The 17,414-nt window shown below is 44.5% G+C and overlaps 1 protein-coding gene across 1 annotated transcript in view; it reads left to right on the forward strand.

Moving 5' to 3' along the window:
• LOC126203764 (regulator of microtubule dynamics protein 3-like) overlaps window positions 1–17,414 on the forward strand; it is an 80,061-nt gene that overhangs the window by 47,613 nt on the left and 15,034 nt on the right. Inside the window, exon 5 of the mRNA XM_049938132.1 lies at window positions 15,218–15,448. Coding sequence (XP_049794089.1) covers window positions 15,218–15,448 — 231 coding nt within the window. The remainder of the gene's footprint in view (window positions 1–15,217; window positions 15,449–17,414) is intronic.

The following is a 17,414-nucleotide window of genomic DNA, read 5'->3' on the forward strand; positions in this document are numbered from 1 at the left end:
TGTACGGGGAGTAGAAGGTGGCAGGACAAAGTGCCAGGTGCAGTGTCAGGAGAAAAGGAGAGGAGCAGAGAGGGGAAAAGACTGGTAGGTGTGTTGGCAGAGAGCAGCACACCATGAGGGTGTGAGCTGGTAGAAGGTGATCGGACGGGGCTAGGAAACTGTTGAGCGGAGGGTGTGGGGACAGTAGCTTATCATAGGGTACGGCACACATACTTGTGCCTTTTTTGGAATGTGATAGCTAGGATACAGAGATCCTGTTCTGGTAAGCCATCAGGTCGGGCAATAAACTAATCTGTAACAACATTATGAAAGGAAAGTTGACAATAGCAGAGATGCTGAGTCACAGAAAGGCACAACAAAAACTAAAGCTTTCAGCCTGTAAAGTCTTCATCAAAATTAGATCAGACACACATGCGCACAAATGCAACTCTCACACACAACTGCAGTCTAAGGTAACTGTAGCCACTTCTCAAGCAGCAGCACCAGTGCATGATGGGAGTGGTGACTGTGTGGGGCTAAGGAGGAGGCTGGGTTGGGGAAGGGGAGGGAGAATAGGATAGGGGTCGTGGACAGTGAAGTGCTGCAGGTTAGGAGGAGGGGAGGGAAGAGGTGGGGGGGGGGGGCAGAAAGGGTAGTGGAAAAGGAGAGAAGTGAAAAGACTGGGTACGATGGTGGAATGAGGGCTGTATAGTGCTGGAATGGGAGCAGGGAAGGGGCTGGATGGGTGAAGGCAATAACTAACGAAAGTTGAGGCCAGGAGCATTCTGGGAGTGTAGGATATATGGCAGGGAAAGCTCCCACCTGCCCAATTCAGAAAAGCTGGTGTTGGTGGGAAGAATGCATATAGCACAGCTTGTGAAGCAGTCACTGAAATGAAGGATGTCGTGTTTGGCAGCATGCTCAGCAGCAGGATGGCCTGCTTGTTTCTTGGACACAGTTTCTCGGTGGCCATTCATGGGGACAGGCAACTTGTTGGCTGTCATGCCCACACAGAATGCAGCACAGTGGTTGCAGCTTAGCTTGTAGATCACATTCCATTAGAACTACTGACAACCTTGGGGGAGCCAGTCCTGACAAAACTCTACTATCTGGTGAGCAAGATGTATGAGGCAGGCGAAATACCCTCAGACTTAAAGAAGAATATAATAATTCCAATCCCAAAGAAAGCAGGTGTTGACAGATGTGAAAATTACCAAACTATCAGTTTAATAAGTCACATCTGCAAAATACTAACGCGAATTCTTTACAGACGAATGGAAAAACTGGTAGAAGCTGACCTCGGGAAAGATCAGTTTGGATTCTGTAGAAATGTTGGAACACGTGAGGCAATTCTGACCTTACGAATTATCTTAGAAGAAAGATTAAGGAAAGGCAAACCTACATTTATAGCATTTGTAGACTTAGAGAAAGCTTTTGACAATGTTGATTGGAATACTCTCTTTCAAATTCTAAGTGTGGCAGGGGTAAAATACAGGGAGCGAAAGGCTATTTACAATTTGTATAGAAACGAGATGGCAGTTATAAGAGTCAAGTGGCATGAAAGGGAAGCAGCGGTTGGGAAGGGACTGAGACAGGGTTGTAACCTCTCCCCGATGTTATTCAATCTGTATATTGAGCAAACAGTAAAGGAAACAAAAGAAAAATTCGGAGTAGGTATTAAAATCCATGGAGAAGAAATAAAAACTTTGAGGTTCGCCGATGACATTGTAATTCTGTCAGAGACAGCAAAGGACTTGGAAGAGCAGTTGAACGGAATGGACAGTGTCTTGAAAGGAGGGTATAAGATGAACATCAACAAACGCAAAACGAGGATAATGGAATGTAGTCGAATTAAGTCTGGTGATGCTGAGGGAATTAGATTAGGAAATGAGACACTTAAAGTAGTAATGGAGTTTTGCTGTTTGGGGAGCAAAATAACTGATGATGGTCGAAGTAGAGAGGATATAAAATGTAGACTGGCAATGGCAAGGAAATCGTTTCTGAAGAAGAAAAATTTGTTAACATCGAGTATAGATTTAAATGTCAGGAAGTCGTTTCTGAAAGTATTTGTATGGAGTGTAGCCATGTATGGAAGTGAAACGTGGATGATAAATAGTTTAGACAAGAAGAGAATAGAAGCTTTCGAAATGTGGCGCTACAGAATAATGCTGAAGATTAGATGGGTAGGTCACGTAACTAATGAGGAGGTATTGAATAGAATTGGGGAGAAGAGGAGCTTGTGGCACAACTTGACGAAGAAGGGATCGGTTGGTAGGACATGTTCTGAGACATCGAGGGATCACCCAATTTAGTATTGGAGGGCAACGTGGAGGGTAAAAATCGAAGAGGGAGACCAAGAGATGAATACGCTAAGCAGATTCAGAAGGATGTAGGTTGCAGTAGGTACTGGGAGATGAAGAAGCTTGCACAGGATAGAGTAGCATGGAAAGCTGCATCAAACCAGTCTCAGGACTGAAGACCACAACAACAACAACAACAACAACAACAACATCCTGCTACTGGAGAATAATACTGCAGCAATAAAACATAAACGGAGTGCAAAAAAATAAAACTTTAGTTGCGAAGGAAATGTGCCATTTACAACAACAAAACACTGTGCATGCACAACCATCTGCAAACAGCAAAAATGTGTCAAAGGCCTTAGAGCGAAGACCATGTAATACTTTGTAAAAATAAACTGTTTTCTATGAGCTTGACATCAGAACTGTTTACAATAGGTTCATTTGAGCAGTTGCCAGTGGGCTCATGCACATGTGCAACTGACTTGCATATGAGTAGTATCTTCTCCCACTTCCAGCTACTTGAAGTGTATCTGTATCTGCAGTAACAGCTAGTAGGCAGATAATAACGAGAAAAATTTTTCTCATATGCACTAGCTGCCAGATTCCCGCATGCGCAGAGTTGTCCAAGTTTTAGTGGGAACGGGGTAGTCTCAACGTGACCTGTGTTTGCGTTAAGTGATTTTTGCTGTATCTCGTTTCATTTACAGCTGCCACATCAAATGAAAACAAAATGGATTTCTGTGGCAGGAAGCTATCAAGTGAATTAAAATACATTCACATAATTATGGAAGGCAAAAATATATTATTAGTTTCAGTTTTCTGATTTGATTTTATTTTGAAGTTTTTAGCAATCAATAATCACCTTGCAGAACAATGAAGCTATTTTTGACAGTTTGCTAAAGAAATTTGGCTTTATTAATCTTTTCCACTGAGGCAATCAGTTTATTTGAAACTAAGTGTTTCATTCCACTGTATTGGCTAGTTACAATTGTTTGCTGAATTTCAAGTGTACCTTTTCATCTTCTACTGTGCATGGGATTATGCCATAATAAAGAACCAAACATGATATATTACAGTACTGGTACTCCAAGAAAATTTACATCCCAAAAACCACACTGAAAGCTTTATATCAGGTGGGACCTACTTCATTGTGAATCTGGCCAAACCAATGTGCACTTCAAGCCAAATTATGTGTTTTAGTATGGTTTGCGAAATTACAATGCTCTTGGGGTATCCTCTGAGGTCCTGTTTCTTTTATGGTGTAATGTAAGAGCTCTTAATGCTTTATACATACGAACATGTGGGCTTCCTACATCACTGCAGCTGCGCATGCACAATAATGCCTGTTTTCGGACGCTCTGTGGCAATTTCTAAAATGAACCTATTTCTAACAGTCTTGGGGGGTAGTATTGTGAATAGTAGTTTGAAAAGTGTTACTTTCAAAGTAAATTTCCTATTACACTAGCAGAATTATGTTATGTGAGAGAAAGTGGGATGAATTTCTTAAATCACAAGTGTGTTTGACTCTCGTTTAAAACTGAACACTTTGATGACCAGCCACTTAGAAAAATTTTGAGCCCAGAAGACCAGACATTTGTGTCATCATTTTAAATTTACTGGCACGTATGTGTGATGTATCTTAAAGTATAACATCTAGCTTATTAATCTTTGAGACCAACATTATATGTGAAAGCTTAACTTTTCTTGTAGCTACATTATGTAAATTTTCCGCTACATATGTAAATTTTCCTCTTTGTGTGTTTGTGCTATGTAACAGTGTTCTTGCTGTTGACTAACTACAACATATGTCCTATGCTCTGAATATCGGCTGGTGAGATTGTGTGGATTGAGATATGATTGACTTACTAAAGGGCATCGCAATCTTCATTTCATTGCTCTGGAAACTAATGTGCTATGTTTGGTGCAATTCGAATTTATACTTTAGTAATATGAAAATATACAGTGTATATGTTGCTGCACATCAAAGGTGTTTCCAAAATGCCTCCCCCCCCCCTTTTTCCCCCCTCCATCCCAGGTCCTTCCAAAACTTCTCTCCCCCCCCCCCCCCCCCCCCTCTAAAGTGCCGGGAAGTTCTACGCAAGTAATAAAATTTTAACCATTCAACAAAGGATTGATAAGTTTTACAGCTCTGAGGGAAAATCTGTGGAAGATCTACTGTCACTTAGCACAGAAAAGGTGTGTTTTCACCTGGGAAAAAGTGTATTTTTTAACCGGGATATCTGGGAAAAATCTGGGAATTTTTTTCCCCACCTGGAGTATAGGTTCACTGGATGGCAGAATACCACCACTATGGAAGGGGTGGGAAGGATGGTGGCCAAGAGGTGATCAAAACCTTGCCAAAGAATGTAATTCAGTTTCTCCAGTCCTGGGTGGTACTGAGATGAGGGGAATGCTCCTCTGTGGCCACATGGTGGGACTTTAGGAGGTGGTGGGACACAGGAAAGATAAGGCACAGGAGATTTGTTTTTTTACATGGTTGGGAGGATAATTACATTCTGTGGAGGCTTCAGTGAGACTCTTGGTATATTTCGAGAGGGACCACTCGTCTCTGCATTGCGACGACAATTGGTTGCTATGCTGTATAGAAGGGACTTCTTGGTAGGAAACGGGTGGCAGCTGTCGAATTGGAGGTATTGCTGGTGTTATTAAGTTTGATATGGGCAGAGGTACTGATGTAGCCATCTTTGAGGTGGAGGTCAACATTTAGGAAGGTGGCTTGTTGGGTGAAGCAAATGGGGGAAAAGTTGTTGAAGCTCTGTAGGAATGTGGGTAGTGTGACCTCACCCTTCATCCAGATCACAAAGATGTAATCAATGAATCTGAACCAGGCGAGGGGTTTAGGATTTTGGGTATTTGGGAAGTATTCCTCTAGATGGCCCACGAATAGGTTGGCGTAGGATAATGCCGTGCGGGTGCCCATAGCCGTACCCCAGATTTGTTTGTAGGGAATGCCTTCAAAGGAGAAATAATTGTGGGTGAGGATGTAGTTGGTCATGGCAACTGGGAAGGAGATTGTCGGTTTGGAATCCATCGGGCATTGGGAAAGGTAGTGTTCAATAGCAATAAGGCCATGGGCATTAGGGATGTTAGTGAATAGGGAGGTGGCATCAGTAGTGATGAGCAGGGCACCGTGTGGGAAAGGGACAGGAACTGTGGAGAATCGATGGAGGAAATATTTTGTATCTGTTATACAGGAGGGTAGGTACCCGGTAATAGGTTGAAGAGGTTGGTCTTTCTCTCAGTGGGGAGCACAGTAACTGGCCACAAGGGGGTGTCCTGGATGGTTGGGTTCGTGGACTTTAGGAAACATGTAGAAGGGGAGAGGTAGGGGTGGGCAGAGAGATGGACTCCGGGGAGACGTTCTGGGATGGGCCTAATGATTTGAGAAGTGGCTGGAGATCCTGCTGGATTTCTGAAATGGGGTCCTTGTGGTAAGGTTTGTAGGTGAAAGTATCTGACAATCTGACAGCTGGGTAGAGTCCTTCTGCCAGATAATCCTTGTGGTTCAAAACAACAGTGGTGGAGCCTTTATCCACAAGTAGGATTAAACGGTCAGTATCAGTTTTTAGATGGTGAACTGCGGTTCTTTCTGCAGGTCTATGATTAGTCTGCATGTTGAGGGATTTGGAAAATGGTGGTGAGCCAAGGTTGGAGGTTAAAAATTCTGGAAAGAAGACGGGGTGATAAGGGGGCAGTGGAGGTGGATCATAGTTGGATGGAGGAGTGAACTGAGTTGCACAGAGTCAACTTTGGTCTTTGGGTGAGTGAAGATTTAGGAAAAGGATGAAATGGATGTAAAAGGGGAAAACAGGATGCAACCTGAGGGAGTCAACAATAGCGAAAACTCACTAAAATTGGCGTGAAGTTACCATGAGATCAAAGGTTGCAGGTCTTAGAGTGGATAAGCGACTGGATGAAGTGGAATTAGTGGGTGCAAACTGGGATAGAATGGAGAAAGAGTGGGGTTGGGGGGTTCATAGGATGAGATACAAGATTTTATGGCACTGGAAAGGTGCTGGAAATAACATGCGAAAATATGGGAGAGTGACACAGGGAGAGTGATCAATTTGAAGGTATAGGATTAATGAAACAGCAGTAGTAATATGGGACATAAAATGCAGCATCAACAATCAACGTGGTCTTGTAGCTGTTTGTTGTTCACGGCCGAGATGGTTGATACAGTGTGCCTGGTAAGTAGAGCGTGCAGTGCGGTCTGTAAGGCGAGAAGAGAAACGCAGGAAAGAAGAGAAAGAAGAATGGACATTGAGTATAACGATGCAGTTAGCTAAGCTGCAACCACTGTGCTGCATTCTATGTGGCCATGACAACCTATAAGCTGTCTTTCCACATGAGCGGTCACTGACAAACTATGATCCAGAAACAGGGGGACCACCCTGTTGCTGAGCATGCTGCGAAACATCATATACTTCGTTTCAGTGACTGTTTCACAAGCTGTGCCATATGGATCATCCCCACCAACACCAGCTTCTGTGAATTGCACAGGTGGGAACTTTCCCTGCAATACAGCCTATGTTCCCATAATCTTCCTGGTGTCAACCTTTGTTAGTCATTGTCTTCACCCATCCAGCCCCTTCCCTGTTCCCATTCTAGCACTACACAGCCCTCATTCCACCATCGCACAGTCTTTTTACTTCTCTCCTTTTCCGCTACTCTCCCCACATCTCCCTTGCCCTCTGTCTAACCTGCAGCACTTCAATATCCGCCACACCTACCCTACTATCCCTACCCTCCCCGCCCCAGCCTCCTCCTTACACCAACCCAGTCAACCAGTCACCACTCCCATCCTGCACTGGTGCTGCTGCTCGCAGTGTGGCTACTGCTGCTGAGACTGCAGTTATGTGTGTGAGTAGTGTTGGTGCGCGCGCGCGTGCGTGCGTGTGTGTGTGTGTGTGTGTGTGTGTGTGTGTGTGTGTTTGTTTGTTTGTTTGTTTGTTTGTTTTGTATGAAGGCCTTGCTGACTGAAAGCTTTTCCGTTTCACAATATTGTTATAAACTAATTTGCAATATTGAAACATTTATTAAACGCCAACAATGTACACGGTTACCTGAGCAATACACCCCATGCGGGTCCTGGGGTTAGAATAGGCCTGAAATATTCCTGTCTGTCGTAAGAGGCACTAAAAGGAGTCTCTCACGTTTCGGCCCTTATGTGATGGTCCCCTGCAGGGTTTGAACTCCATTTTTCAAAATTTGCCCAAAAAGTGAGCCAATTGGGGAAGGGCTCCTTACATGGTGCATCTTGTCCATCATGCGCAGAGACATATCGCATCTTTCGTCAACGTGGATCTGCACTTCTGCTCGTTCTCCAACTGTTGGGCGAGGCCACCATCCTGGGTGCATATTTTTCCATCAGCTGTGCAGTATCGTTTTCTACGCTGACATTGACAATTGACTAGTTTGCTTGGTTGCACCTGATATCCAGCACGGTAGCCAGTCCGTTGCGGTGTGGCCACCAAGTACCCTGTTAGTTGTAGCCCCCTGACAACACAGGGAACACTCTGCTGATGCCTGCACTGTTAACTCCCTACGTACGCCATGGAGTAGGTGCCCATCTCCCTGAGGCTGGGTGGCACCCGTGGGGAGGTCCCCTGGTTGGATTAAGTGGCATCAGGGCGAATGACATGCCATGAAGTGTAGTATGTCATCTCTTGCTGGTGGTCCGTCACCAGCAGTCTCTAAACGGGCAAATTCTAACTTCAGTTCTAAGAAATATGACCCCCAATCACTCCCCTCCCTGGCCACACCATGGGAGGAATGCCAGGCTAACAATGGCAGTGAAGCTTATTCGCCCCAGTACCTCGTATGTACGAGAGTTGATGGGGAATCTTTCATGTCCAGGAAACCTCAGTTTTTTGTGGAGCATTTGGAGGACTAGTTTGGGGATGTGGAGGACTTGTCCAAAATGCGCTCTGGGTCAGTCTTGATAAAAACAGTATCCTCTGCCCAGTCACAGGCATTACTCACTTCTGACAAGTTGGGAGATGTTTCTGTTACCAGCACACCCCATAATAGCTTAAATATGGTCCAGGTTATTATATTCCACAAGGACCTTCTTCTGCAGCATGACGACAAGCTGCACGCCAATTTAGGGTGGCGAGGTGTTCATTTGGTCCGGCGCGTCCATCGGGCTCCAAGGGAGCATCAGGTTGCCACTGGTGCCTTCATTTTGGCCTTTGAGGGTGACACATTGCCTGAGAAGGTCAAGGTGATGGTCCCCAGTGCTGTGACGTTAAGCCATATATCCCTCCCCAATGCCGTGCTTTAAGTACTGGAAGTTCAGACATATGTCTTCCCGCTGTACTTCCAGCGCCACATGTCCAGATTGTGGATGTCCATCATGTCCAAATACTCCGTGTGCCCCGCCTCCCATCTATGTCAGCTGCGGAGAGCGTCATCCACCTTGCTCGCCAGATTGAAGGACTTTACAGAAGGAGAGGAAAATCGTGGAATATAAGACCCTGGACCAACTGACCTACACTGAAGCTAAGAGAAAATTTGAGCACCTACATCCTGTGGCTATGACCACCTCTTACGCCGCCGCTACAAGAACAGTTGTTGCCCATGAGTTCCTTGCATTCTTGTCACCTCTCAGAACCAGAAGACTACACCTGCCCCCTTGATGATGGGGGGGGGGGGGGGCACTTTCCCCCTGTTGCTCTCGCACCACCTACTTCAGGAGCAAAGTTCTTCATCTGCAGATGAGGTGAAGATTTTGGTATCTGCTGAGGACCTAGATCTCACCAGACCCTCAGACACAATGGATATGGACTGCTCAGGCAATAAGTCAGTGTCATTAGGTGACTCTTGAGGCACAAACTGCCTCATTGAATATTCCGTGCCTTCCCAGTCTCACAATGACATAATCCTACAGTGAATTGCGTTCCACCACCTTGCTGAGCTACATCGCCGTCCAGGAAACCCGATTCTCGGCAATGCAGACCCCTGCCCACCGCGGCTATAAGGGATACCACAGGAACCGTATCGACTATAAATAGTGTCAGGTGGAGTTCTGTCTGCAATGTATATCTTCCTCCAGATGGTGCAGTACCCCTGAATGTATTAGCTGCACTGATTGATCGACTCCCTAACCCATTCCTACTTCTGGAAGATTTTAATGCCCATAACCCCTTGTGGGGTGGTACCGTGCTTACTGGTCAAGGCAGAGATGTCGGAACTTACCGACTCAGTTCAACCTCTGCCTCTTAAATATTTGGGCTGCCACACATTTCAGTGTGGCTCATGATAGTTACTCAGTCATTGATTTATCAATTTGCAGACCAGGACTTCTCCACTCTATCCACTGGAGAGCACATGATGACCTGTGTGATGGTGACCACTTTCCCATCTTCCTGTCACTGACCCGGCGTCAGGCCCACAGATGCCTGCCCAGATGGGCTTTAAACAAGGCAGACTGGGAAACTTTCATCTCTGCTGTCACCATGGAATCTCCCCCACATGGTAACATCATGTGATGTTTGAGCAGGTGACTACAACAATCATTTCTGTGGCAGAAAACACGATCCCTCGCTCTTTAGGGTACCCCTGACGAAAGGCAGTCCCTTGGTGGTTGCTGGAAGCCGCTGTAGTAATTACAGTGTGTCAGCAAGCTCTACATTGGCATAGTCTGCCCCCTTCCCTGGAGCACCTCATAGCCTTTAAACCGCTCCATACCCGCTTTCGCCAACTTAGCAGACGACAGAAGCAGGAGTGGTGGGAGAGATAATGTCTCGAACATTGGGTGCCATATGTCACCTTTCCAAGTCTGGGCAAGGATCAAATGTGTTTTCGGGTACCAGAGCCTCTGCATCAGAGAATTACGCCCAGCCTTTCGCACTCTCAAATGACGGCCGAAGGGAAATCCTCTTGTTCCACTACACGCCACAGTGAATCCTATAATGCCTTATTTACAGAGTGGAAGCTGCTCAGTGCCCTTGCACAGTGCCCCGACGCTGCTACTGGGCCAGATTGGATCCACAGTCAGATGATTAAACATCTCTCACCTGACTACAAGTGACATCTCATCATCTTCAACCAGATCTGGTGCGATGGTATCTTTCCATCGCAGTGGCAGGAGAGCACCATCATTCCGGTGCTCAGACCCGGTAAAAACCCACTAGATGTGGATAGCTATCGGTCCATCTGCCTCACCAACATTCTATGTAAGCTGCAGGAACGTATGTTGTGTCGACGGTTGGGGTGGGCCCTGGTGTCATGTGGCCTGCTGGCTCCACCAGGGCACTCTACCTCGAGTCTGCCACCCGAACAGCCTTTTCCTCATGCCAACACCTCGTTGCTGTTCTTTTAGATTTACGAAAAGTGTATAGCACAACCTGGCAACATAATATCCGTGCCACATTATACGAGTGGGGTCTCCAAGGCTCACTCTAGATTTTTATCCAGAATTTCCTGTCACTTTGTACTTTCAGTGTCCAAGTTGTTCCCCCCATATCCAGGAGAATGGGATCCTGCAGGACTCTGTATTTAGTGTCTCTCTATTTTTAGTGATCTTTAATGGTCTAGCAGCAGCTGTAGGGCTATCCGTCTCTCCTTCTGTGTATGCAGACGACTTCCGCATTTCGTACTGCTCCACCAGTACTGGTGTTGCTGAGCAGCACCTACGGGGAGCCATCCACAAGGCGCAGTTGTGGGCCCTAGCCCACGGTTTCCAGTTTTCGGCTGCAACATCGTGTGTTATGCACTTTTGTTGGCGTCGTACCATTCATCAAAAACAAGACTCTAATGACAATCCACTCCCTGTAGTGGAGACATATTGATTCTTTGGACTGGTTTTCAATGCCCGATTGACTTGGCTTCCTCACCTTTGTCAGCTTAAGCAGAAGTGCTGGCAGCACCTCAATGCCCTCCGCTGCGTATGCAACACCAACCATGGTGCAGAGCCCTTGTTCAATCCTGCCTTGACTATGGGAGTCTGGTTTATGGTTCGGCGGCACCCTCGGCGTTGCGTTTACTCGACCCAGTGCACCACTGTAGCATTTGCCTAGCGACAGGAGCTTTTGGGACGAGTCCGGTGACCAGCCTCCTGGTGGAGGCCGGAGTCCCTCCATTGCAGGTTAGACGTGCACAACTGCTGGCCAGTTACATTGCACATGTTCGTAGTTCTCCTGCTCATCTGAATCACCGTCTTCTTTTCCCACTGATGGCGGTGCATCTCCCATATCAGTGGCCCAGGTCAGGGCTTCAGTTGCAGTTCTTGTCCGGTCCCTTCTTTCCGAACTGGAGTCTGCCTTTACCACCTGTACTCGTGGGCCATTCATGTACACCTCCATGGTGTACACCTAGGCCACAGCTTCGCCTGTACCTTTCACATGGCCCTAAGGACTCAGTTAACCCCGTGGCTCTGCACTGCCACTTCCTCTCAATTGTTGACATGTACTGAGGCCACGAAGTGGTTTACATTGATGGCTCAATGGCTGATGCTCACGTCGGCTCCACCTATGTCCGTGAAGGACATACTGAACAGCATTCCTTGCTCAGTGGCAGCTGTGTTTTCACTGCCGAGCTGGTGGCTATATCTAGTGCTCTTGAGCAGATCCGAGAGTCGTTTCTTCTGTGTGCTGGCTCCTTGAACATCCTACTAAGCAAGTGCAGTCTCTAAAACAATACATTTCTATGCAGGAAAGAATGATGGTTATCTATGTTATTAACTACTCTTTCGCACATCAAATGGAATAGCAAGAGTGATAGCTTAGGTACAGTGGGGCATTCACATGTTGTGGTACAGGACCTAAGTCATCAGTCTACTACTGTTTTTAGGCAAAGAAAAGGTTAAGGTAAGATTCGTGAAGCTAAGAGGCAATGGTATTACACAATCACTCAACTCTTGAACACCTCCCTCCAGAAGGCAGAAATTAACAAAATAGAATCGGCTGCAGTATGTGCTGATGGAAACACCATCAAGCATACTTGTGACCAGTTGAAACTTGTCATGCACGTGGGAACACGACTCGCACACTGGATGACCTCGGGAAGACCGCTGTGGAAAGTGGGACAGTACAGGCTCGAGAAGTGGAGTCTCGACCACCACGAGGACACCGTGCCGAAGGGATGGGCATGGTGTGGTGACACAGCATTGAATGTTACCAGTTAGCAAATTCTGACCTCATAGTTACACACATGATAACAGGGTAACACTTCTCCTATAGCTATACTTCAAATATTAAATCTGTACCCGCACAATTACAGATATTTACTGAAATCAAATCCTCACATCTACAGAATGTGTGAAACTCCTTTGGGGCAATTTATATCACTACTCTATTCAAATGGATCGAGTTTCCTTTAAATTCACATTACTATTGAAGGGTGATCATAAATATCTGATTTATGATCTTAAATTGAGAAAGGTCTCATAGTATCACTTGTGTTAGTATGTATAAATATACTTGTAGTTTAGAGTTATATAATTAGGGTGCCTAGAAAAAATTCCACTTTAATTTCTTCACTGACTCTGCAAGGCATTTCTTTGTTACTTTTAGTAAGTATTAGTCATTATTTATCCAATTTCTGTCTCCCTTAACATATCTGCTAGCAGCAAGCAGTGCTTAGCTTATTCTGTCCGCAATTAGACGAATGTATTCCGATACGGGTGGGGAGAGTGGAGGAAGCGAGTTCTGCCCACCAGCTGCCAGCACGGATTGCCGGGAGGTGAGGACAATGTGGGGAACAAGCCGCACTCACATTTTTGCTGTCTTGTCACCACACTCGCACTCACCTACAGTTTACGCTCCAAAGGGCATTGACAGTACCATCTATTAGCCACTGCCATACCAGCTAAAAGCTGCTACATATTACACATCGGCAAAAATAGATGGGTGTAATGAAAGCTTACAGGATTTGTGAAACTAAAATTGATAGTTTTTTGTCGAATGATGGTGCTTGTTGCTCCTAATTCCTTATCAGTACTCGTAGACAATTCAGTTTAAAAAAGAGATAGATAATTAAAGAAAAAAAAACAGTATTAAAACTTACATTGTGGCAATAAAAAGAGTATGATTAAAATTGTAAACATTTATTAACAAGTGTAAAGCTGAATTGCAAGTACATGTAGATCACCCAGAATCATTCTTATTAAATTCTCTATCGGTGCATTAGTTGTTTCCACTGTTACTGCTATCCATTTCAGCAGTATTAGTCATGATGTCACTTATTGCAAGTTCTCCGTCAGTGCGTAATTTGTTTTTTATCGTTGCTGCTATCCAGTTCAGCAGTATCGGTCATGATGTCATCTATTGAAAGTTCGATGACACCATTGCACCTGCAATAATCTTCCATTTGTTGTATCTTCCTGAAGTACTTTCCCAAGTTGTCAACAGTTATTGACAGAAGATTCACTTACAGTCTTAAACATACTATCAGTGGAGTTGCCCTTTCAAATGTTGCACTCCTGAAATATTCTTTTCACTTTTGGCCCATGCCAGCCCTACCGCACTTGAATCACAATTATTGGGCAACAAGCAGACACCAGTGTGGCCTTCCTCTTTATCCATTTCATTACTCACTCACATGTGTCTTTTTAGCAGGTCCATGATCCCAAATTAAATCGATCAGAGCCTGCTTCCTCAAGCTCTCGTTGCAGGCAACATGTCTCTTTTGCAGCCATTCCAACATCCTCACTTTGGTTCCGTACCATGTTGATCTTTTGTCCACTGGTCTGTTATGATATGGAATATTGTTTATCACAATGACTGATTCTGGAGGAAGATTTGGAAAACTATATTCGCAAACCACCTTTAAGAGTTTCCAGGTTTCATTTGACAGTGGTAGTCGTTTTTCGTGGATTTAGCGCAGCATTTTAGTTGGGCTTCCCTAATGAACTACTCCTCCAGCCAACACTTCCGGTATTAAATCTTCTAGAGCAGGTTCCGCATTCCACAATGCCATTATCCTTCCTCCAACATTTTCCAACTGTCTTGTTACTGCCTATCCAAGATGCAATATTTCTGTGGCTGCTTTCCTAATAAATTTTATTTCTGCAATGAAGTCCGACCGCCAGTCAGTAATGGCTCCACACACTAACAAGAAAGACCTCTTATTCTGCAGTTCTTCCCATGTGGATTTGGTGGATGCCAAATATTCTACAGATCTGTAATACTCCACTTCCAGCCGATCTTTTTCTCAAGTACTAGTCAAAGTAGCCACAGACAGAGAGCAATCTTCTGTACAGAGTCACACAACACAACACCCATTAGGACTTGACCAAGTAATTCGGACACAGGGGTAGGCAGTTTCAAAGCACTGTCAAACTAAAAAATTTAAATTGAAATTTGGCTCTTTGTACTGGGAGTTCCGGTGACTTCCCAAGATTATCTTTGCAAAATTTCTGCTCATAGTGCTGAAACTGCTCACAAAATTCAATGACATTATCAATTACTTTTCTTGTTCTGCTCTGTAAAGTACTACCCCTTGCCCTTCTACAAGCAGTATTTAGAATTGCCCATTGTGGGCTAGGAACAGCTTCCTCACTCGGGATATGTATTGTTACTACCCGAAACAGCCAACAATTGCTTCGCGGGGACCACAGCCATGTGTACCAGATCTTTGAAGTTGGCAGCAGCCGGACACAAAAATTAGCAGGTGGAAGTCAACCGACTTCAGAACTAGGGGCCCTCATTCATCTCTCTGTGAACAGACTATAATGGAATCCCCATGTCATAGTTAGTTATATGCACCTCTGGTATCTGTAGTGCAGCCTTGCAGGTTACCTGTCCTGTAATATGGATAATATATCTGGCTCATGTTGTGAGATTATTTGCACAATAAAACACACTCCACTGCAGATTGTTATTTCAGTGTGGACTGATTATAGCTATTTTTATGATTGAAGTTAGTACTAAAAATCTTTGTTAAATATGGCTGTAAATTGCTCATTTCAGGTAGCATCTCGCCCGTGGATGGAGCGTTCAATGGCTTCGACTTTGTTTGGCCTGCCATCTGTGTCAATTAAAGATGCCCTTGAGCATTTCTTGAAGGCCGAAAGACTGACAAGAACACCATGGAAGGAGAATCGTCTCTTTATTGCTCGGTGTCATGATGCACTTGGAAACACTCCAGCAACAGTTGAGTGGTTGGAGAAGGCAGATGTTGTTGAAAGCATCACATTGGGTGTAAGTGGGATGTGTATGAATTTTCTCGTAATAACACAAGTCAGAAGACTTTATCTGTACAAAAAATGTTTTTGAGAGTTCTTAGTATGAGAATAATCCTCATAGCTTTAATAAAAGTGCTTGTATGTGCTACTATAATTTTTGCTTTTAAACAAGGTCACAGAACTGTTTTCTAAATGTCAACAGTTTGTTTTAGCATGAAACACTTATAGATTTACTATCAGATAACTCAACTCGTGCTATGTTATATTGTCGTGCAAACTTTGTGACGTCATGATTTGGGATTGTCGTATGTATTGTTTTTTAAACTGGTTGAGTAGCATTAGATTCGGCGCTGCTCTCAATACTTATTGTACAAGCAGGAGAAGGTATTGAAAGAGGAAGCCCAACTACACGTCATATTTTTAGCACTGACAGAGTTCCTTCAGTTTTTGTTTCAGTGGAATTATGCAATAATAGCAATTCCTTTTGTGCTTTTCACAGTTCTTTCTATCAAATCCTGTTGACAATTTTCCATGATTCATCTGGAAACAAAGATTTCGAACAATTATGCACAACACACACAGGGAAAGGAAACCTTGACCTGGTTTCCCCAGTGTAGAAGCAGAGTACAGATTGCAGGCCCTCTTAATCGTTGTTATTGTTTGCAGCTTTCATGTTCAGTTTTGCAGTCAACAAATGTACTAATAGCTGTTTACGGATTTGGTGCATTTACGAAGCATATTAAATTGCGTATCATTTTATAGTCATTTTAAAATATATATTAGCTGTTACCCGTGGCTGTGTTCACACATCACTAGTTTTGTTATGATGAGTGATGGTGAGCAAGTAAGCTAATGTATGTGCAATACGATCAGCTGCCCTCACTGCTTTGGTTTGAGTTTAATATTACACCATCCATACTGTTCAGTGTGCTTGATTGCACAAGTTTGGTAGTCAACAGTTGTGGTACTGTGAGGCAAGTCCATCCACCGTGGCAAGATAGTACTATGTAGGATGGGAAAAATAGGTTTCTAATTGTCCTGAGGCCAAAATCCACATAAAAAGCAAAACGACTGGTTTTTAACTGCCCTACAACCAAAAACTGTATGAAAAGCAAAAAATGGCATTGGTTTTTAATTGTCCTGGGGTTAAAAACTGCATAAAAATCAAAAGACTTTAGTTTATAATTGTCGTGAGACTGGCCCAAAATGTGTTCGATATACTGTCCACCAGTTTCTGCCACTAGTTGAATTGATAAACGGCACGCCGCACAACAGACCAAAGTGTCTCAGCAGTCACATTCAGAATGCGTTGCGCAGTGCCAGTTCAGTTACTTTTGTAGTTGCAACACTGAACACAGCATTTTTCACATAATGCCATGGCTGGAAGTTGTGGATTAAGATCAGGTGATCTGCACAGCGGGGCTGTAGAGAAATGACGGCTGATAATTCTAGCATTTCTAAAATGTCTCTGCAGCAGCCACTTCACCGTCTGTGCAGTGAGCGGAGGAGTGCCATATTGCTTAAAAATGTCCCTACCCACACATCCACACTGTTGAAGTGTTGGAATAACATTGGTGCACAGAAGTTTATCGTAATGTTTACCAGTGATGGAACAGGTAACAGTACCCACAGGACTCACCTCTTTGAAAAAATATGGCCCTACAATAAACAGTGCCATCAACCCGCACCACATCATCAACTTTGCAGAAATGCTGGAAGGTCAGTACGCATCAACTCCTGAATACCAGTAATGTGTGGATAGCAGTGCAGGATGTTTCATAGGATTTTATGCCCCAAGCTCGCAGGTAGTTCCCGACCATGCTTGACCCCTCCTGCAATGGTGTGGCCACATTTTCAGCAGATGTTGGATCATCTGCTTTCCTCCCTGTGCCACATTGCACTCCAACAGAAACTGTCTTTTCGAATTTTGCAATAATTTTCTCCAAACCCGTAGCAGACATCGGACCAATACCTCTTTTGCA

This window comes from Schistocerca nitens, chromosome 9 (genome assembly GCF_023898315.1).
Source record: "Schistocerca nitens isolate TAMUIC-IGC-003100 chromosome 9, iqSchNite1.1, whole genome shotgun sequence".
NCBI lineage: Eukaryota > Metazoa > Arthropoda > Insecta > Orthoptera > Acrididae > Schistocerca > Schistocerca nitens.